Genomic DNA, 21,306 nt, shown 5'->3' on the forward strand with positions numbered 1-21,306 from the left:
GGAGGTGGGAGAGGGGAGGGAGGAATCATGGCTTTTGAACTGGGCTAACTCAGTTTTTCAGGTAGAAAAATCAATGCGCTTAATTGGCTTTGCCAGATTAAGGAGAGACTTGGAATTCCAGTCACACAGGGTTGTAACCCTGATTCCCTGCTCATGACTGAAATCATGGCTGCTGGGACATTGGGACGTTTATATCCTATAAGGCAGTGGGACAGGTCACACAAGAATGTTCCATGAGAAAAGGCACTGCAGCTGATTTTATGCTAAAAGAAGTAAAAAAGTTTTCATTGTCTCTTATAAATGTATATGGTAACATAGGAGACCTCCACACTGTGGCAGTAATTATCACCCTGGGAAATAATGACAAAGGATTCTCCATAGTCAATCCACCTTTACAAATATTTTGATCTTCGGCAATAACAAAATAATACAGAAACCAGATCCTTTTCTTATGTGGATATGGGAAGCAGTTTACAGAGAGCAACTTCAGGGGACCAAAGCTTTTGTATCAAATAAACTATCTGCCTGGGCAAAGCCGGCACTATGCTGCAGTCACCACTGGCAACCTTCTAAGAGTATGGTGCTGGATCTCACCTGTCCTTCCTAGTGAGACAGAGATGAAGCCGCATGTGGTGTTGACTCTCAGGATTGAGGGGAGAGGTGGGGTGTATGTTTACACACATGTAGAACACGGTGTGTGCTTGGGCCTAGTTCGATACCTGCCTTAACCACAAGGGGACACCGCCCCTTTGACAGAGAATGTTATGAGAAACTGCTTCTGATTTAAGGTACAGCTACCTTTCTGGAGAGTGGAGGAGACTGGGTGGGGGTGACTACAGGAGACCTCAGGGGCCTGTAAGAACAGCAGTATCCCAGCCTGCCCTGCTTACAGGAACCTCAGGGTGCGTGCAGCAAGCTCCTGAAAACAGGCTGGCCCACCATAGAGCTCCTTTCTAGCATTTCCCATAACGATCCTACCTCAAATGTAGGCCAGAGAAGGCATGAGTTTTAACATCAAAGGTTTTCCCCCCAGCGAAAAAGTGCAACATCTCACCAACTAGGATGATTGCCCCAAGTGCTCACTTACTAGGTCACTTTTGAAAGGTAAAAAGGCCATTTCACTTCCCATCTGCTGAGTATAAAGCCCTGCGACCTCTCGGACTGTTGGGCAATAAAACAATGACGAAAGATGAAAAGAACTTCCACTGAGGACAAGATAAAAAGTGAAATGTGAGCATCATAAGGACTGCAGTCAGATGGAAAAGGCACCCGGTAAACCCCACCCGCCCCCAACCCAGTTTGAATCAATAAGCTGGGGACAGCTGAACTCTCCCCTTAGTGTAAAGATGGTTTTAGCCTTAAACAGAGGCTCCCAGTTCAGTTTACCCCATTAAGGCTCAACTGCCAATGCTGACTCAGGGCAGAATGAAAGCGGCTCGATGAACAAGCACACTGCCTCCTGAGGTCCACCTGCCACTGCCCCGAGCTTCAAACGAATTCTTTCAGGGCAGCACTTGGTTGGTGCCCCACAAAGTCACTGCACCATCCAGGCCCTCTGGTGTAAGGCCCTGTTTTGAAGTCTCTGGTTATGTATTATAAATATATATAATTTATTGTCTTAATCATTTTTAAGTGTATAGCTCAGTGACATTAAGCATATTCACATCGTTGTGCATCTACCACCACCACCTCCAGAACTTTTCCATCTTCCCAAACTAAAACTCCATATACCTTGAAAAGTAACTTCCCCCTTTCCCTCCCCAGCCCCTGGCAACTACCATTTTATTTTCTATCTCTATGAATTGAACCACTCTAGGAACTCCATATAGTTGGAATCATACAATATTTGTCCTTTGGTATAGGGAACCGTTCCGTGCATGGGAAATGTGGCCCAGCCCCCACTCGTAAAAGCCAGTGGGGAGCGAGGTTTGGCAGGCAGGACCCACGCCCACAGATAGGTTCTCCCATGGGGAATCAGGCCTGCATTGTACCTAGACTGCTATGAGACTCACTTTTGCTAAAACTCCCTCACCCTGGATTGAGGCAGCAAACGTATGAGACTCACTTTTGCTAAAACTCCCTCACCCTGGATTGAGGCAGCAAACGTTTACTGAGTATCTTTAACTTCCTAAAGTCTGTGCTAAACCACCCAAGTTTGGTGTGTAACCAGTTCAACCACTTTCCCCCTTGAGCTGTAACATCCTTCTCTTTGAAGTAGTTAGCAGCATTCTGTCTGTAAAAGGTAATCACCTACAGAGAACTTGTGCATAGTAAATGAGGACCATCCTCAATGTAATGTGCCCAGAAAAGCAATAAAAGCCTGTCCAGGCAGGGGTTGGCCCTCTCTCTCACTTAGGGAGTGGCCATGGTGTCCCTTTTTCTCCACAGGATTTCTGTTGTCCATGTGTATTCGTCTATTGTGGCCACAACACAGGATTCTGCTGGCCAGGATCCGCATCACTTTGGTGACTGGCTTATTCCACTTAATTTAATGTCCTCAAGGTTCATCCATGTTGTGGCAGTGTCAGAATGTCCTGTTTTTCTAAGGCTGAATAATATTACAGTGTGTGCTATCCCACATTTTCTTAATCCAATCACATGGCAGTGGGTGTCTGGGTTTTTTCCACCTTTTGGTTACTATGAATAATGCTCTAGGAACATTGATGTACAAGTACCTGTTTGAGTCCCTTTTTTTATTCTTTTGGATGTATATCTAGGAGTGGGATTACTGGATCATATGCTAATTCTATATTTAACTTTTTAAGAAAATATTTAATTTATTTTTGTCCTGATTGTTTACTGGTGCAAATACACAAATGTTCCACTTTTTGGGGCGGGGAGATGGGGATGAAACAATTTTCTGACCACTCAGTCATCTTTACTCCACTTCAGGCACCGAAGAGTGTCATAGTGAGACAAAAACACTCCACCTATAAACTTCCTGATCAGCCTGCAAGAGTGTCACAGTCCTGAAGGAACAGCCACCTTTTCCTCCAGAGGGACCTCTGATCCTGCAAGGATGCCCCTCTCCTCTCCCCTCCCTGGAGAACTCCCTTCTCTTTTGAGCCTACTCCACACACCAGGGAAAGCCTTCCAGAAACTACCCCTGCCCTCCAGGAATCATTCTCCTAGACACGGCCTTCTCTTGGACCCTCTACGCCCGTGCTCTTCCTTTTTTCAACTCTCTGCCAGCTTCTTCCATTGCCTGTGCTGGCTCTTGCTCCGCCATAAGCTACTTTATGGAAAGTTGCCAAAAATGTGTATTCAATACATCTGGCTCTCTTTAGTTTCAGCATTCTCTTCCTTAAACATTTGATTCTTCTTGTAAATAACTTTCAAAATCCATACCACTGCAGCTGCTTCCTCTCCCAGGGCCGAGATGAGCATTTTCCACTGCCTGCAGGACTACATTACGGGAGCCCTTAAAATCAATGTGCTGCAAAGCAAGCTCATCTTCCCTTGATTCACTTGTTTCTTCCTTTCTTCTTTAACTGCGTTCTTCATTTCATGACCATCCTCCCAGTCGACTGGGCTTAAAGCTTTAAGACCTCCCTTTCCCTTCTCTGTCCCATGAGACCTGAATTGTCTGCTCAATGACATCTCGACTTCCAGTCTTCCCAGTTCTTCCTGGCTAGACTTCTGTACTCCTTCCAAGTGAACTACCTCGTTTCTTTGAAAAAAAAAAATGCAACTGATCTGTCTTAGAAACGGTATGTGCCCACAGCCTATCAGAATGCCTCTTTGCATGACTCCTGGATCCCAGCTCCCTGCCAGCTGCAAGCCAAGTTTTGTACACTGAAGAATCCACCAGGCACCCTGTACCAGACAGAGCAGGTCTTCATCCGTTTCTAGGGACTGACTTCACTAGTTTGTGCTCAGTGCCTGCCAGTCATTTTAGGGCCTGTATTTGGGATTCCTGCCTGAATACCAAAGGCTGACGTAGCCTTCTCTGAATGCATTTGAACAGCTGAGTAAAATGTCCTTGCTTTCCTTTCAAAAGGATAAGCATTCTTCATGTTTTCAGCAGTCATCAATCCTGGTTTTTTTTTTTTTTTTTTTTTTCTTTTGAAGAAACAGAAACTTGGGCTTTGGCCAGGATGAAATGGTCCATCCTTTTTTCAAGTGTGTTTACTTAGGAGAACGCAAGATTTGGACAGGGGCAGGTGTATTTACTGAGCTGAGGTTCAGACTAATCATTTAGGAAAGCTTCCTGGTAATATTTCTCCCCTATAATTTCCCACTGTTGATGGAAGTATATGATGACCCAATGTAGGAATGCAAAAGAAAAGCATAGTGGTTGTCATTAAGTATGAAATTTTGGGAATTTTAGGTACATAGTAAACTTTAGATTCCTTTCCCCTAATTTATAACTTAATATATCACTGAACAAAGTCTGGAGTTTAGTTTACAGTAATGTACCAACCCTGGTTTCTTAGTTTTGATGAATGTCCATGACGATGTTAAAAGACTGAGATTAGTAGAAGATTAGGGGTGGGGATGTGCAGAAACTACTGCCTTGGCAACTTTCCACTAAGTCTAAAATTATTTCAAAATAAGAAGTTTATTTTTAAAAATGATCAGCTTCCCCCCTTTTCTATGTGTGAATCAGAAGACCAAGCCCTTTACAAACACTGTCTCATTTAGTTCATATAAGAGCTGTATGAGCTGGAAGCCGCACTCCACATTTTACAGATGAGGAAATGAAACTCTGCAAGGGCCATGGACAGTGAGACACAGACCTCAGGTGGTGGTATGGCGGTGAATGCGGATCACAACCATCCCAACCTGCCTGAGCCGACCCACGTTTCCTATGTCATAGTCCAAATACATACAGGATTCAGCACAAACAATGCCCTCCCCCCCCTTTTTTTACTACAAACTCTTTTATTACAAAATTATAAGCATGTAACTCTGTAACATAATAATATCACACTCAAGTACACCATATGACATTTTAGGTGAAATGTTCAAATTAAAACTATACATTATTACACCCATATTATTACCCTACTAACCACACTCAGGCAGGTGTTACTTCTGCCAGACCCTGTGTATGTATGTGTATACACACACACACTCTTACACAGAGTTTGTCAGTAACTCAGTGTGAACTCCTTTGTTGGTTAATTTCCCTGTGTCCATTCTTCTTATTGAATATATTCACTCACGGGTTGCCTCTTCTGTGCAGGCAATAATGGCCCACATGTCCTCCAAGGCAGAAGTGGTGACACTCTGTGCCCACATGGGACATAGCACACACATCCATGAGAGGGCCTGGTCCTCCTACCGCTATGTGCCTGCCTCCTCCTCTGAGAATGCAAGTCCCAGTGGGCAAAGCCTGACACTCTTGCATTCACTCACCCACCCACTCATGCATCATTCATCATTTGAAGAAGAAACAAGAGTTGTAACCAAAATGCAAATCAAGGAATCACAGAATCTCAGGTTTGTCTGGGCCACTCCACATTAGTTGTTACAGCAAAGTTATTAATCACAATTATCTCAAGAAGCAATCTAAGAAAACAAATTTGTGGATCACCCCTATGTTCTGATTCAGAAGGGCTGGATGGTGCCTGGAAATCTGTAGTTTTCCAAAACTCCCCTAACCCCCAGCCCCAGGTGACCCTGATGCACTGCCAGGTTTGGGGTTTCACCCAATAAACAGCTTCTGGAAGTAGATAGTCAACCTCTGCTCAACAAACCTCAAGGTGGAGAAGCTTATTACCTCATAAGGCAGCTTCTCATTGCTAAGATGTACTTTGTGTTAGGAAATCCTTTTCTATATTCAACATAATGTGCCTCTTTGGAAAGTCAATCCTTTGTTTAAATTTTGTCCTCTGGTACAACCAGAAAGACATGTACTGCCTTTTCCATACAATCAACCTGAAGCGAGTCATCATATTTTTAAAAAAGTTTTCTTTTCTAAACCAAATGTGAAACTCAGAACTGGGTTGTGTATTCTGAAGGAGCTCTAAACCTTCATGTTTCCAGCAGCAACTGTTTTCCATGCTCCAGTCTCTAATGTGGCAATCTAGGACAAAGGTTCTTGACCTTGGCTACACATTGGAGTCGTCTGCAAAGTTGCAATAACCACTGATGCTCAGGTCTTACCTTCCAGAGATTCTGATATAACTAGTCTGGGGTTCTGCCTGGATAGCTAGGTTCTTTAATCTTCCAAGTGGTTTTAATGAGAAGTCAATGTTGATAGCTACAGATAAAGACAACAGTTTATCTCCATGTTATTCTATGGGCTCATACTAAACTCATTCATGTTCAGGCTTTTTGCCTTGAATCCCTGTCTAGCCAGGTCTTCCTCATTATACACTCAAAGAATTGGTTAGTTGAACTTAATGGCAGACTTTTACATTTATTCCTGATAAACATCATCAATTTGGTCTGGGTCCACTGTTCCAAGGCTACTGAACGTCATGTCAATCGAGCTACTTCTATACTCTGCTTTCTCTGGCTTTGAGTTTTTTATGTGACTTCTGGTATCTTCATGTAAAACGTGAATAAAATTATAGATCTTTGGAAGATACTATACTAAAAATTCTTTGAGAAAGAAATGACAGCAGCTGTTTTTTAAGCAATTGGATATTCTTTCATAGATAAGATTCAGATGCTAAAGATTTATGGTCATGGATAAATCCAAGGATATGACATTTATTCCTAGAATGAAGTACAGCTCTTCAAAGTTCTCTCTGGTGGCAAGAGCTAGCTAAATACACCATGCTGGGCTGCCAGGTATGTCAATTGATGACATATCCTATATGTGACCTTCCCAACATTTCTTAAATCAACTGCCATGTGGACTAAACCTGATATAATGACATCAGGTTAAGATGCTTTGAGCCTACAGTGTACACAGGTATACACCCTAAGCTTTCTCTGTCCTCAGATCTATGGTCAGTGACCTTGTGTTTCAACCCACAGGTCATTCATTCTTACGGGTGTTTCTGCAGCTTATGCACTGCCTTTTATCTTTAATAATGATGATGTTGAGATGGTGACAATTTGTATTAAACATGACAACTTATCCTGCTGGGTTAGAAAAGTTAAAAACATGCTGGTTCAAGGTCTAAACAAAAGTGGTCATTAATTCTTAATTCTTGACATTGGAAAGAAAGAAATATTTCTTTCCAATGTCAAGGGGATAGCACTGGCTGTGACTATGAAGCCATTGGTAACCCTGAGAGCCCTTTGCTCTGATGGAGCTTGAGCCCCTGTGGTTTGCATGCCAGGCTCTGGACTCACATTGTCTCAATTTCCCTGTTCTCTTGAGGTTGACAGGAGGTGGAGGTAGGGGAAGGAAACACCATGATAAGGTGTGGAATCTGCTGCTAGGACTTGGATGGGAGCCCACCTGGTGGTGAAGAGAGCCCAGTGAGCAGGCTGGGAGTGATCAGTTTGTGGGTTTCCTGCAGAATGTTCAGGAATCTCTTGCCCTGCTGCTGAGCTGTATCACCTCCTCTAAGGTGGATTCAGTTGGGGAGGAATCTAGAACCCAGCTCCAGGTAGACTCAGTGAGAAATTTATCCTAATTTAAAGAAGTAGGGGCAACAGTTGATATTTCAGGGCATGAACAGGGAACCCAGCTTTCCCATACAGGCAGTGGGGCTGTGGCTAGAAGACCAGCTAGCTTAGGTGCTGTGCCAGACGCTCCTGAGTATCTCCTAAAGGCCCTTAGGCCCTTCCAGCATCATATCCTCGGTGTGGTGTGGTGCTAGCCCCAGTGCATTTCTATGGCAACCTCAATGACTTTTTTATTTGCAAATTTTTATTTTATTTTTTCTCAATTAGAGTTGACATTCAATATTATTTTGAACCTTAATGATTATGAAGGAACACTGTCAGTTTTATGAACATATGCTCAAACAAAGACTTGCTTTGGAAGAAAAGGATAGTAACAGCATGTAGCAAGGCTGCTAATTAACAGAGAAACCATTTTTGGATGGAGATCGCACATCTGTTAAATAGAATACCACAATTTATTTGTTTTGGAGAGAAATAATAGTTTTAAGTTTGTTTATTTTTTTTTACCTAATTACCTAAAAGCAAATATCAAAGGCTGATGTCTGTATTTGGGGCAGAGGGTCAGTATAATGTTTTTCAGTGTTTTTTTAATCAGCTATTTTGTATTTAAAGTGAAAACTGTAAATGTTTAAAATAAATAATTTCTTTAAGAAAATGGATGCTCTGAGTCTATGGGAACATTAAAACTGTACTAACATACATCTCACTAGCCAGAAAACAAACTGTTAATTGATTTCTCTAGAGTCGTGGAGTCTTTGACTCCATTATGGAAGCATCACTCAATTTTGTAGGAATGATGAGGCAATATGGCAGAACACAACTGGAAGTTTCCAGGTAAACAAATTCAGGAAGGTAATATAAAGTTAGATTTTGTAGATTGTTTTTTAATTTTGAAACATGGTATTTCTTTTATATTCACAGTACCAATCTAGAGTAAGACTCTAAAGTGGCATTTTCACTCTCTCCCCATGTTCAGTGAGGCTGCCGAGGTACCTATTATTTCTCGATCCTGGCTGTACTCTCTTCCCTGGGGCATCTAGGTCAAGCCTCCCATCTTTCAATCTCAGGATAGAGAAATGCACAAAATTATCTCCAGATATAAAGAACAAACAAAGCTGGATGCCTGAGCACATTTGCTTCACAGCACAGGAGAGCAGCTCTGCTAACCTGTTAAGCTGAAGCTTGAATCCCATGATCTGGGATCACCTGGAGCAAGACAACCTCATCCCAGCCTCATCAGGTCCTATAGTCACTAATGCCCTGGAGACCACTTTCAACCAAGTTCTCACCTGGAGGGAGGATACAGCATAAAGTGGGTTCCATTTCTGCCAAAAACATAGTAGAACCATTCTCCTACTTTTATCCTGGCATTTTTTAAATGTGTGTTTAGTAAACAATCAACTCCCCATATGTCTACATATAATATGTCTTCATAAACCCTATAAAATTTTTTCTCAAAAAGGTTCTATTTTAGCTAAGGATATATCAGATTTTGTATTTCACAGCAGTCTTTCCTGATTTTTTGTGCCAGGATCTTCCCCTTTACTTGTCTTAGTAAAACTAATGTAACATTATTTTTAACCAATCTGCTATTCATGGACATTTAGGTCATTTCTAATCTTTTATTTTATTTTTATTTTTTTGGATTTTTTATTCTTGTATTATTATTTATTGATTATTGCATTACTTTCTTTTTTAAAGTATATTTTATTGATTATGCTGTTATAGTTGTCCCAATTTTTCTTCCCTTTCCTGCCCTCCGCCCGCCCCAGCACCTCCCTTCCCTCCAGCAATGTCCTTCCTCTCTTAGTTCATGTACATGGGTTGTGTGCGTAAGTTCTTCGGCTTCTTCCTTTCCTATACTATTCTTAACTTCCCCATCTGTATTGTTCCTCCCAATTATGCTTCTTGATCCCTGCTTCTTGGTCATTTCTCCCATTCTCCCGCTTCCCCCTCCCAGCTGATAACCCTCCAAATGATCCCTGTACCAATGACTCTGTTCCTGCTCTGGTTGTTTGCTTAGTTTGTTTTGGTTTTTATTTTTCAGATTCAGTTGTTGATAGTTGTGAGTTTGTTGTTGTTTAATGTTCATAGTTTTGATCTTCTTTTTCTTAAATAAGTACCTTTAACATTTCATGTAATAATGGCTTGGTGATGATGAATTCCTTTAAACTTACCTTGTCTGGGAAGCACTTTATCTGCCCTTCCATTCTAAATGATAGCTTTGCTGGGTAGAGTAATCTTGGATATAGGTCCTTGCTTTTTGTCACTTTGAATACTTCTTGCCAGCCTTTTCTTGCCTGCAAAGTTACTTTTGAGTAATCAGCTGACAGTCTTATAGGAACTCCTTTATAGGTAACTCTCTGCTTTTCTCTTGCTGCTTTTAAGATTCTCTCTTTATCTTTAACCTTTGGCATTTTAATTATGATGTGTCTTAGTGTGGTCCTCTTTGGGCCCAACTTGATTGAGACTCTCTGTGTTTCCTGGACGTGTATGTCTATTTCCTCTGCCAAATTAGGGAAGTTTCCTTTCATTATTTTTTCAAATAGATTTCCAATTTCTTGTTCTTTCTCTTCTCCTTCTGGTACCCCTATGATGCGAATGGAGGATCTCTTAAAGTTGTCCCAGAGGCTGCTTATATTGTCCTCATTTTTTGGATTCTTTTTTCTTTTTATTGTTCTGATTGGTTGTTTTTGCTTCCTTATGTTCCAAAACATTGATTTTTCTCAGCTTCATCCAGTCTACTGTTGTTTCCCTGTAACTAGTTCTTTATTTGATTTAGTGAGTCTTTTGTTCCTGAGTGTATCTTTTTTATGCTGCTGAGGTCCTCACTAAATTCCTTGAGCATCCTTATAAATAGTGTTTTGAACTCTGCATCTGCTAGATTGCTTATCTCCATTTCATTTAGCTCCTTTTCTAGAGTTTTGATCTGTTCTTTCATTTGGGCCATTTCTCCTCATTTTGGCAGCTTTTCCATGTTTGTTTCTATGTATTAGGTAGAGCTGCTTTGACTGTGTCTTGGTAGCATGGCCTAACGTAGTAGGTATCCTGTAGGGTTCAGTGGCACAGCCCCTTCTATCACCCAAGCTGGGTATGTGAGGTGCACCCTTCGTGTGGGCTGGGTACACTCTCTTCTTGTAGTTGAGACTTGTTGCTGTTGGCAGATCAACGGGAGGGATTTGCCCAGGCTAGTAAGCTGCAAGGATTGGCTGTGACCACTTACCACCAACCTCTGCCCTCCATGGAGGATCAGTTATACAGGGGCAGGGGGGTGGTGCTCTGGCATGATCTATAGCTGTCTACTGGTTGTACTGGCCCTGGGGTTTCCTAGATGGTAAAGACCAAGGTCAGCCCCCACCTGTGTTTTCCCTGGGGCTACCCTGCGTGAGTTATAAAGCAATCTGAGATGGCTGCTACTTGTGCCGGGCTTAGGGATTCCCAGGTAAAGCCTATCTGTGAATCTAGGCTGGCTTTTGCTGGTGCTGGGCCTGGGGCTCACTGAGGCCAGCTATTGCTTGTTTGATAGGATTTAGGAAGTTGTGAAGCATGAATCAAGACCTGCCATTCATATGGAAAAGCAGCATGGGTGGGCCAGTGAGTTGGGTGGTACAGGGTGTCTGGCTCCAAAGCAGGTCAAACAGTGTTAGCCTGGTTGATGGAGTCTCAAATATGACAACAGCCTGCTGGGTCCTTGTCTCTGTGTGGGGAGATCTCAGCAAAGGGACAAAGGCCTCTGCTCAGCCCGATGCCAGACACTTAAGTCTCTCCCAGTATGTGTCTGGTGCCATTCAAGCTGCTATCAGGGCTGCTGGAGCGCAGAGGGAGTGAGTCTGAGTATGTGAGTCTGGGTGTGGGTTCTTTAAGAGCAAGTGATTGGGGCTCCAGCAGGATCTTCCACCAACTCAATCCCCGCTGGTTTTTGCAGCCAAAAGTTGTGGGGATTTATCTTCCTGCCATTGGAACCCTGGTCGGGAGAGCCTGGTGTGGGGCTGGGCCTGCTCGCTCCTGATACATCCCTCCCGAATTTTTATCCACCACAGGTGGGTGAGACCAGCCTGTTCTGCATCTGCACCCCTCCTATCAGTCTTGACGGATGTGGTTTCTTTAATTCTGTAGTTGTCAGACTTCCATTCAACTTGATTTCTGATGGTTCTGAGTAATGATTGTTCTATATTTTAGCTGTAATTTTGATATGGTTGTGCGAAGAGGCAAGCCATGTCTACCTACACCACTATCTTGACCAGAAGTGCAGATTTCTGCATTTCTAATCTTTTAATCCTGCTATAAATATCTTTGTCATATGTCATTTCACATATTAGAATATATCTTTAAGATAAACTCCTAGGAGTGGGATTCAAGGTAAAAGAGTGTGTGTGCGGTGTGCATAGCACTCTGTATTTTTCAAAGCACTTTTAAATACTGTGAAATATAATACAGAAAACTCCATCATGAGACATACAGATACTTAACAAATGACTATAAAGCAAGCACCAGTGAAATATTACCAATACCTTTCAAGTCCCTCGTATGCAGAGGGACTTACTTAACCCATAGTGTCCTCCCAGAAGTAACTACTACTTTTATTTTGTGACATTCATTTAATTATCATACAAAAACATGCATCTTGAAGAACTGTAAACCAAAGGGAAAAAATTCAGGATGGGATCTAAATACATGTGGAATCTAACTGAACATCATTTTCAGGTTGGCCTGTCTTAAGACAGTTTCTTGCTCTTATCTGTTCTCATGATTGCTGCTTATAAAGGACCAACATAAAAATAACATTGGAAATAGAAAGAGGAGAGAGGTGGAGGTGAAATATAATTATTAAACATAACTGTACTCACCACAGGGCTAGTCGTTGCTCAATTTCCTTGAGAAAATTTGTATGAAATTTGTGCAAAGGTTCAAAATTTGGGAATATGAGACTTTTCAATGTTTCGGGCATGGAGTCCTCTTTGCTCACTGTGTTCTGAAACCACTGGAGATAAAAACAGCACACCCTTAGTTAGAATCGTAAAGATGAATGGTGAGTGTTCGCAATTCTTCAAAAGCAATGCTGTAGCCAATTGTTCCTAAGGACACAGGGCTTTGTTACTGGGTTTGTAGCATTTCCGGAGCATCAGGGGCTTTCAGGCCTCTCTAATTGTCGGTTCTTTCATCATATAGGGTGAGGAGCACCCATCTCTTTCTTACTGTTTCCTGAGATTGGTTACCAAATAACTGCTGAAGTCAGAACGAATCTCTGAAATGAGCAGGTCCTTAAATCAAATCCTCCATTCTGGCCAAGTCACTGAGTAATCACTAGTTTATTGCACTAAACACCCCCTGGCTCAGTACTTCAGGAACTTCTATTTCTGCTTCTTTGTTAAAATGCTGAGCAGTGAACCAGAGATAAAGCCGCTACCTTCACACAATGCCAGTCATCCTGCTGAGGTGAGGGCACGGCTGGGTACCAGGATGTTCACTGAACGTTTTCTGCCCAAGGCCAGCCACCATACATGACATCCAGGAGGCACACAAACCTAATGATTCACTGACCTCCAAAGGGCCAGTTCTTTCCCAGAAATCAGGGGTCATAAAGACTTCCGCAATGCTTTAAATTTGTTTCCAAAGCTGAGCAGAGCTCATTAAAATAATAAAAGACAGTCTTCTGGCAGATTTTGCTCACATGGCTCAATTTATTATGAAAGATAAAAGGAGGCTTCTATTCCCTCTGAGCTCTCCTTTAGGCAAAAATAAGTAGCTATATTTGACAATGGGCAAAACAAAATGTTCAGCATTGGTGCACGCAGACAGTAAAATGTTTAGTTTTAATTTTTTTTATAAGTTATGTTTTTCCTTTCTTAAAAGACTTTATTTTAATTTATTTTTAGATAGAGGAGAAGGAAAGGAGAAAGGGAAGGAGAGAAACATTGATGTGTGGTTGCTTCTTGCACTTACCCAACTGGGGACCTGGCCAGCAACACAGACATGTGCCCTGACTGGGAATCAAACCAGCAACCCTTTGGTTCGCAGGCTGGTGCTTAGTCCACTGAGACACACCAGCCAGGGTTGTTTAGTTAGTTTTAATTGTATCCCCTTTAGAAACATACTGCCTCTATACTTTAAAAAATCACAATTATAAAAATTTTTATAGAGCACATGCCAAATTACATATGCTATTACTACCTTATTTCTATAAACCAGGACCAAACTCCTATTAATTGAGTTCAGAGAATCCAACTTTCCATTAGATACAGCTTCTCTCCTAAAGCTGAGTATTAGTTGAGATAAATTATGTAATTTAATGCTGTAGGGGAAATATTACACATACCGAAGTGATGACTTCAAGGTCCTTCAGATATGTCCTCTCAGTGGTGGATACTTCCTTAGCGATGAAGTATGCTTTGTCAGTTGGGAATCTCTGAGAAGTCCATAACAAGAAACAAGACATAGTTTTTGAGTATGAGTCTCTAAGAATATCTTGATTATGAGAAAGTGGTACATTGCTAACTTACTATCTTTTGTTAGCTGGTATCAAATCTAATTGAACTCTTATTTATTCTTTTTTGTATGAGAGGAACTGTGTATGAGAAGAGAATACATTTCCATGATAAGAAAACAGTCTTAGGAGAATTTCCTTCCAAGCAAATATTACCCTCAGTGAAAGGCCTCAAATGAGTATGTTAGCCACCACTGAGGACTATTCATTCAAAATTGGGCATCTGAAAATCTAATTAATTAGTAAAACATCAGAGTGATGCAGTCTTCAAGGAAATAAATGAAACAGAAACGATTAGCAGCCTTTGTCCCAGGTGCTGGGCTGGTGGTTTTGGTGTTCAGGAAACAGAAGTCACATCGTTTGTGGGACTACAAAGGGTGACTTATAGAAACAGATGAGGGTGAAAGCAGCTGGTGATACCAGTGTGACTCAATTCTTTGGAGCCCATGGTTTAGGTGGGCAGGCAGCACCACTCTAGATCAGGCCAGTTATTTTTATTTGTTTTTATAGATTTTAGAGAGAGAGAAAGGAAGGGGGGGAGAGAGAGAGAGAGAAACATTGATTTGTTGTTCCATTTATTGATGCATTCCTTGGTTGATTTTTCAATGTGTCCTGCCCAGAGATCGAACCTGAAACCTTAGCATAACTAACTGAGCTACCCAGCCAGGGCCTGTTTTCTCTTTAACCAATAAGTAAAAGGATTTCCCTTGGTGCTAGCTATCTTGCTTGCTTCCCAGAAGAGTCCACCCAATTCCACTTCTGGGGAAGCACTGAAAGCAGAGACTTGAATAGATACTTACACACCCATGTTCCTAGCAGCACTATTTGCAATATCCAAAAGGAGGAAACAACCCATGAATGGACAAACAAAATGTGGTATATCCATACAATGGAGTATAACCTTAGAAATGAAGAAAATTGTGACACATGCTACAACAGGGATGAATCTTGAGGATATTCTGCTGAGTGAAACAGACCAATCAGAAAGGGATAAGTAGTTTATGATTCACTTACATGAGTTCTCTAGAGTAGTCAAATTCAGAGACAGAAAGTAGAATGGTGGTTTCCAGGGGCTGGGGTCGGAGGAAGGGAATGGAATTATTGTTTAATGGGTATGGAGTTACAGTTCTGGAAATAAATAGTGATGATGGTTATATGACGTAAATGTACTTAATGTCACTGCACTGTACCCTTAAAAGTGGCTAAATGGCAGATTTTATGCTATGTATATTACTATAATAAAACAAAGAATAACATGCTGTTGTGCATGAGTCCCCACACCTTTCTGCGGCCCTCCTCCTCATCATCAGTCCGTGGGCACGGCTGGTCGTTCAGCAGTGGGCTGACCAATGGGGAGGCCTGCTTGGTGTCTGGGCTCAGGTTGGGAGACAAGATCAAGTTGGCGGGCACAGCTCCTCCCTGAGAGTTGATGGACAGCTCTGAAAGGTGAGGGCTACCAGTCAGGGAGCCTGTTTGGGGATGAGAAGTTTAAAAAAAAAAAGTAATTCCTCTAGGAGCTTATTTTTGTTTACAATTTTCTCCTTTTTAAATATTTAGTGTCTTGATTATTCTGTGGCAAATGATATGCTTCATTATTTTCTAGTTTTTTTTTCCCTAAGTTGCAACTGCCTTAATAATAAAGATACCATAGTATGAGTAATTCAATGGAGCCTTAGTTATGTGATTAATGATAAGGTAGAGAACTCTGCTTAGAGAATAATTACAGTACGTTAAAGGCATTGTGTATTCCCAAATAGAATCTTCATCTCCTAACGACTGCCTTCCTTAGTTTCTAAGAATTACTTAAGAAAGACACAGTGTCTATATTACAGCAAGACATGGGAAATGACTAGAAAACAGAGCTATACTAATAGGGAACTAAATGACTGGTACACCGAGGACAGACTACATCTTGTAACAACAGGCCGCAGCTAAAGAAAGCTAAAGCAGCTAGCTCCCCATTCGACAAAGAACAGAAGCAAACTTGTTATACCTGATGATGTCACTCCATGTCTCTCTCACTGTTTGGGACAGAAATACTAACATTACATTTACATGCAAAGATGATCATTTAAAAATACAAAGCTGGAGGTCATTACAGTACCTCAAGTCCCCTTTATGAGTCAAAAAGTGACAGGTAATTAATTATTCCTCTGAAAAGGATACCATATTAAATAACATAGAAATGTATAATTACCCATTATGAGTCCATCAAAAGGAGATGATGTGTACATGAAACTCTTTGCCAACAGAATTTTGCAAATATCAATATATCAAACCATGGAAGCTAAACAGGATATTTCAAATATACCTCTAACCTAAGTGTTTTTACCTAACGTAGATTTGCTAGAACTAGTATCAGGGTAAACAAAGTTAAAGCAGGCACAGCCCTGTCTGTTACCATTATAAGGAAAGGCAATGTAAATAATTTTTCCATTTTACAATATACAGTTTCAGCTCATTGATACTCTGCATGCTATCAAGGAACTTGGAGGAATAGATGAAGTGCCATTTTCTTGACACCTATCTTCTCCCTCTAGATTGCCGTATCTGTTTTGAAATTATAAGATAGGGCAGCCTAGAATAATGTAGGGTAGTGAACTTGATCCCAGTATGAATGAACCATAAAAAAACCACCACCAGCCCCCACCCAGTCCCAGGTGGATCAGCTAGCTGTGTCAGGAACACATGGGTGAAAAGCTATCACACCCAGAAAAGCAATGGAAAGCATGCATCCTGCCCACTGACTATTGGTCAGTATAATGATCTTTGAAGAACAAGGTTAGAAAATGTGAGGAAAAGGTAAAGTCAAGAATTTCACATTTAACAACCCCTCTATTTAAATCCTAAACTTTGATATATAATTATTGAAATGAAGTTCTGTTGTTAGACAAAGACCCAGTTGCCCCACACACCACCAGCCCCAGTGAAATCCAGAGAAAAAAGCCAGAAATTGCTTCACAAATGTCAATTTTATTGACACTAGTGCACAACTGAATACAATAAATTCAGAAGAATTGAAACTCATGAACTAGAAATGGTGACAATTAGAACTGCAATTGTTTCAAGGTACTGCACTATTCTCTTTTTTAAAAAAAATCACAAAAATGTTACTACCACAAATAAAAATTAGAAAAAACAAGTTCTGGCAGTCTGGAGATCAAAACATTTCATGCATTTGTGAGTTACTGTTTGAGAGTCCCTTTTTATTTTTCCACCATTATCTGATAAAATTTGGGGGCTTACCTGAAGCTCTCACACTGTGCATGAGATCAGGTGAGGCAGTTATAATTGAGAATGTGCTGGGCCTTGATTTCACAGGGAATAGAAAAAGCATTCGCTTCATCATTTAAAGAGTTGAAGCCAAGAATAAAAAAGCAGTTAAAAGGCTAGCTTGAAAGAGGAGTGGGGGTTGGGGTGGGGAAACAGTACCAATTAGCCCTGGACAGAATCCAGCAGCAGTAAAAAAAACAACTGCCACATAGTGAGGGAGAAAACAAGGGTGAACACACTCAAGTTCAACCACTTCTGCTCTCTAAAGGTCAAAAGCTGTTACCTTTGCACATTCCCCCAGGGACACTTCTATTTAGTAGACTGAGCAGGCAAAAAGAATGAGCAAACAGACTAGGTTTCCACTTTGCCAAGAAGACAGGACCCATTTCAAAGAAGGGAGCCATCTAGAAGAATCCCCACTGGACCACATCAGAGAAAGGATTCAGAAAAATGGGACACCGAAAGTAAACTTCACAACAACCTGTGTTCCTAGGTAGAGTAGGGGACAGCCCCGGGTGGGGCACAGGTTGTTGGGTAAAAGCCTCATTCACTCATGTAGCCTAAAGATATATGTAACCGTTGACTTTACATGTGCAATACCCAGTGTTGAGGATGACCAAATTAGGGTGGCCCGTTTCTATTTCCAGAGCGGCTACTTCAACTGGTTTGTTGGGGCCTAAGAAAGGCCAGGTAACGGGTGTAGAAACTACTAGACCAATAAATCAATAAATACCAAGCAGCCTGTTCTAGAAATCTATCAGCAATTCTAAGGAAGGGAAAGGTCCAAAACTCTAAAGTTCACATTTGCTCATTTGAGCTGCACCCATGGAGAAGAGCCCGCTTCTACCCTTGCAAGATAAACTACTCAAGGCTTTGAAAATGTATAGGTGACAGGGTCCAAACAAAAACATTTAGCTCATTTACCATTCAGCAATCAATGAAATAGGCTGACGAGGGTACTTAGTAGAATTTAGCAGCTTAATGAGTAATTAAAATTCTCTTCTTTGAGTTAGCGTGTGATAATAGTCTGTACAAACTGGTGCCCACATTGGGCCCGCCTTCGGGTAAGAGTGAAGAGCTGAGTCTTAAAGTCAGCATCTAAGGTCATTTACACTCTGAAAGTCTGGAAGCTCTGATTCTTTTTAAAAATTATTTTTCCTATTTCCAGAAATTGCCTGGTATTTTTTTTAGGCATTCACTTATATTTTCAGTTAATAACTCTCCAATCCTTTACCTCTTCCAGATGATTCCTCCCCTGCTCCACATCCTCCTCCCAAGGACTGAGTTTAAGGCACCCCCGGCACCTCCCCCAATGGACTGGAAATACCTTCACTAATATTGCTCTCAAGGGAGGCATTTCTGCTAATCACTTTTTAAAATCTTTTAAACTGTACACATTCTCATGGCACGAACAATTATGGAACTTCAAATTAGCATTGCGATATTTATGGATTTCAATTTATCACCCACCCTAGAAACAGGCTTAGCTTCTCTATCTTTTTAATGCAAAACATATTCATAATTCTCCTTTCTTGACTTCTCTGGGGAAGGTACTTTGCAGCATCACCCAGCAGTGCAGCATCTCCCGAGTGGCTTTTCATCAGTGGCACATACACAGTGGGAACACAAGCTGTGATCAGCAAGCCAAAATCCTCCTGTGTTCCTTTGTGGGATCCGGCAGGAGCTGCCCAGGAACCACACACTGCCTCTGACTGTATTAAAGGCTTAAGAGCAAATTCACACAAGTGTGGGAAAGGGGATTTTCTTGTACCTATTCAGTGTTTTAAATTGGGCAATACATTGGTAATCCTCATTTTCAAAAATTGAGATGTGTTGTTTTTCCTGTTAAGAAAACTAGAAAACATGACAATGATTTTAAAAATAGTAATCCACAGATTTGTTAAACAATATTTAAATATGTGAGAATGAGGATACTGAAGAAAATAAGAATATTGATCACTTTCTCAAGTCTTCTTTTCAAAATTTTAAAAAGTACTATTCTTTAAAAAAATATCTATGCTGCCCTGACTGGTGTGGCTCAGTGGGTTGGGTGTCCTCCCACGAACCAAAAGGTCGCTGCTTCGATTCTGGTCAGGGTGCATGCCTGGGTTGTGGGCCAGGTCCCTGGCTAGGGGTGTGCAGGAGGCATGTGATGGATGTTTCTTCCCTTCTCTTCCTCCCTTCCCCTCTCTCTAAAAATACATAAAATCTTTAAAAAAAATAAAGATTAAAAAAAAAGTATGCTGATTCTTCAATTTTCCCTCAAATAAATAACTTTATTTGGCATGCTTCTAGATTCCACCCATCTATCATGACTTGTTTCCTGTTATTTGGTCCTAGAATATAGGAGATTTTATCTCTATATACCCAGAACATGTTTCAAAGGCACATATAGGAAATACATTACAGGGGTAGGCTTTCATCTATTTTTTTAAAGTCTCTTTTTAAATCCATAGTCTCCCTCTAGAAGAAAATACAATGAACTCTCTGTGAAGACTGTCTGCATTTGAAAGCCATTTATCAAAAAAAAAGTCAGTATTGTGTTGAATAATGAATGGGTCGTCTCTAGGACTGGCAGTTTCACTCTGATAACTTAGGTGGGTCCCACCCCAATGGAATATGTGAAAGAAAAGCTCAAAGTTTTATTGAAATTACAAGGTTCCACAAGAAAAACCAGATTATAGGATTACCAATCATAGTGGTGGTGTCCTCTTCCTGATAATTTAGGCTGTTGAAGGTAATGTATACGTGCTTCTTAGACCAATTCCTTTAAGAAAAGTTTTACAAGCAGCTAAATATCAACTTCAACATTCATCATCAAGCAATTCAGAAGTGCAATAGTGATGCCACTTGCAGAGAAATAAAGAGAGAAATGCCACCAATGGAAAAATGATAGTGAATGCACTAGCTTGTTCTTACTTATGGGGAAAGATAAAGGATAATCTTTGTTTGAACATGATGATGGCAGTGTTTGGGTTGGGGAACATGGGGCTTCACACAAATGAAAAATACCAACTTGCACTCAGGCCAAAGCTTCAGCCAGCAGTGGGAAAGAACAGTTACAACTGACAGTTTTTACAGTAAGATACCTGTTAGGACAAGTAAAAGCCTCTTCAGTTTAGATTAACAAGAAATATTAATATCATGCATACAATGTTACATGAGTTTGGCCTTCCATGCTTAAAGAATCACCAGGCTCACTGTTATTAGAGAAGCTGGCAACCTTTTTAGTGGTGTAAATCCATGCTTTGTTGAGATACTGCACCCTTAGGCTGCGGAGAGAAGATGAAACCAGAGAGTATCTGTGAGAGCCTACATTTTAGGTAGGTATCACAACTAAAAACAGCTTATTGGCCATGAGTGGCCAAGTGGGGCTGAGCTAGGTGAGGTCTTCTTTACACTTCCACACCCCTCCAAAGCAAATACACAACTAAATTTTGTTATAGATATAAACTATGTAAAATTCTCTATTCCTCCTTGAATAGATGTTCCCATTCAGAGTACGAAGACCATCCTTTGGTTAGTTGTCTGAGCTCCCCTATGTAAGCTACTGTCACAGATGCTCTCTGTTTTCTTGGGTGCTCTCCCTCAACCACAGTGATTCTGCTCACTTCCAAAGACTAACCTCCCTGCTGCCCCTATGCGCACACAGTACAAAGTTTAGGCTTATTAGAAGATGAAATGCGAAAAGTGAAGTCTTCTATCCACTTTCTATTTCCCCACCCTTAGTGAAACATGGCACCACCCAGTGTTAAAGCTTGCTGTTCAGTGAATAGGATCACTGCATTCTGGAGGAAACAGGTATTCCAAGTACAAATCAGTATTCAGCATTGAAAAAAAAAGACATCAGACAGTGCTCTAACAATGCAGGGAACAGAAGGTGTACCATGCTTTGAGGATAAAGACAGAACATTGAAAAAAAAAGCTTTTTCTCTTCGATAGGTACATGCTGACAAAACAGTGCATACAATGGGACAACAGAAAAATGTCTTAAATTTATTAAACAAATGACAAAA

General features: G+C 41.0%; 1 protein-coding gene across 3 annotated transcripts in view; it reads right to left on the reverse strand.

The window, feature by feature from the left end:
- Positions 1-21,306, reverse strand: part of FARP1 (FERM, ARH/RhoGEF and pleckstrin domain protein 1) — a 388,385-nt gene that overhangs the window by 44,957 nt on the left and 322,122 nt on the right. For 2 of the 3 annotated variants that reach the window (XM_045186721.3, XM_024578871.4), the window contains exons 14-16: positions 15,299-15,486; positions 13,850-13,939; positions 12,381-12,514 (exon numbers count right to left, since the gene is read on the reverse strand). In XM_045186721.3, coding sequence (XP_045042656.2) covers positions 12,381-12,514; positions 13,850-13,939; positions 15,299-15,486 — 412 coding nt within the window. The remainder of the gene's footprint in view (positions 1-12,380; positions 12,515-13,849; positions 13,940-15,298; positions 15,487-21,306) is intronic. The other variant, XM_045186722.3, reaches the window with a different exon arrangement.

This window comes from Desmodus rotundus, chromosome 13 (assembly GCF_022682495.2).
Source record: "Desmodus rotundus isolate HL8 chromosome 13, HLdesRot8A.1, whole genome shotgun sequence".
NCBI lineage: Eukaryota > Metazoa > Chordata > Mammalia > Chiroptera > Phyllostomidae > Desmodus > Desmodus rotundus.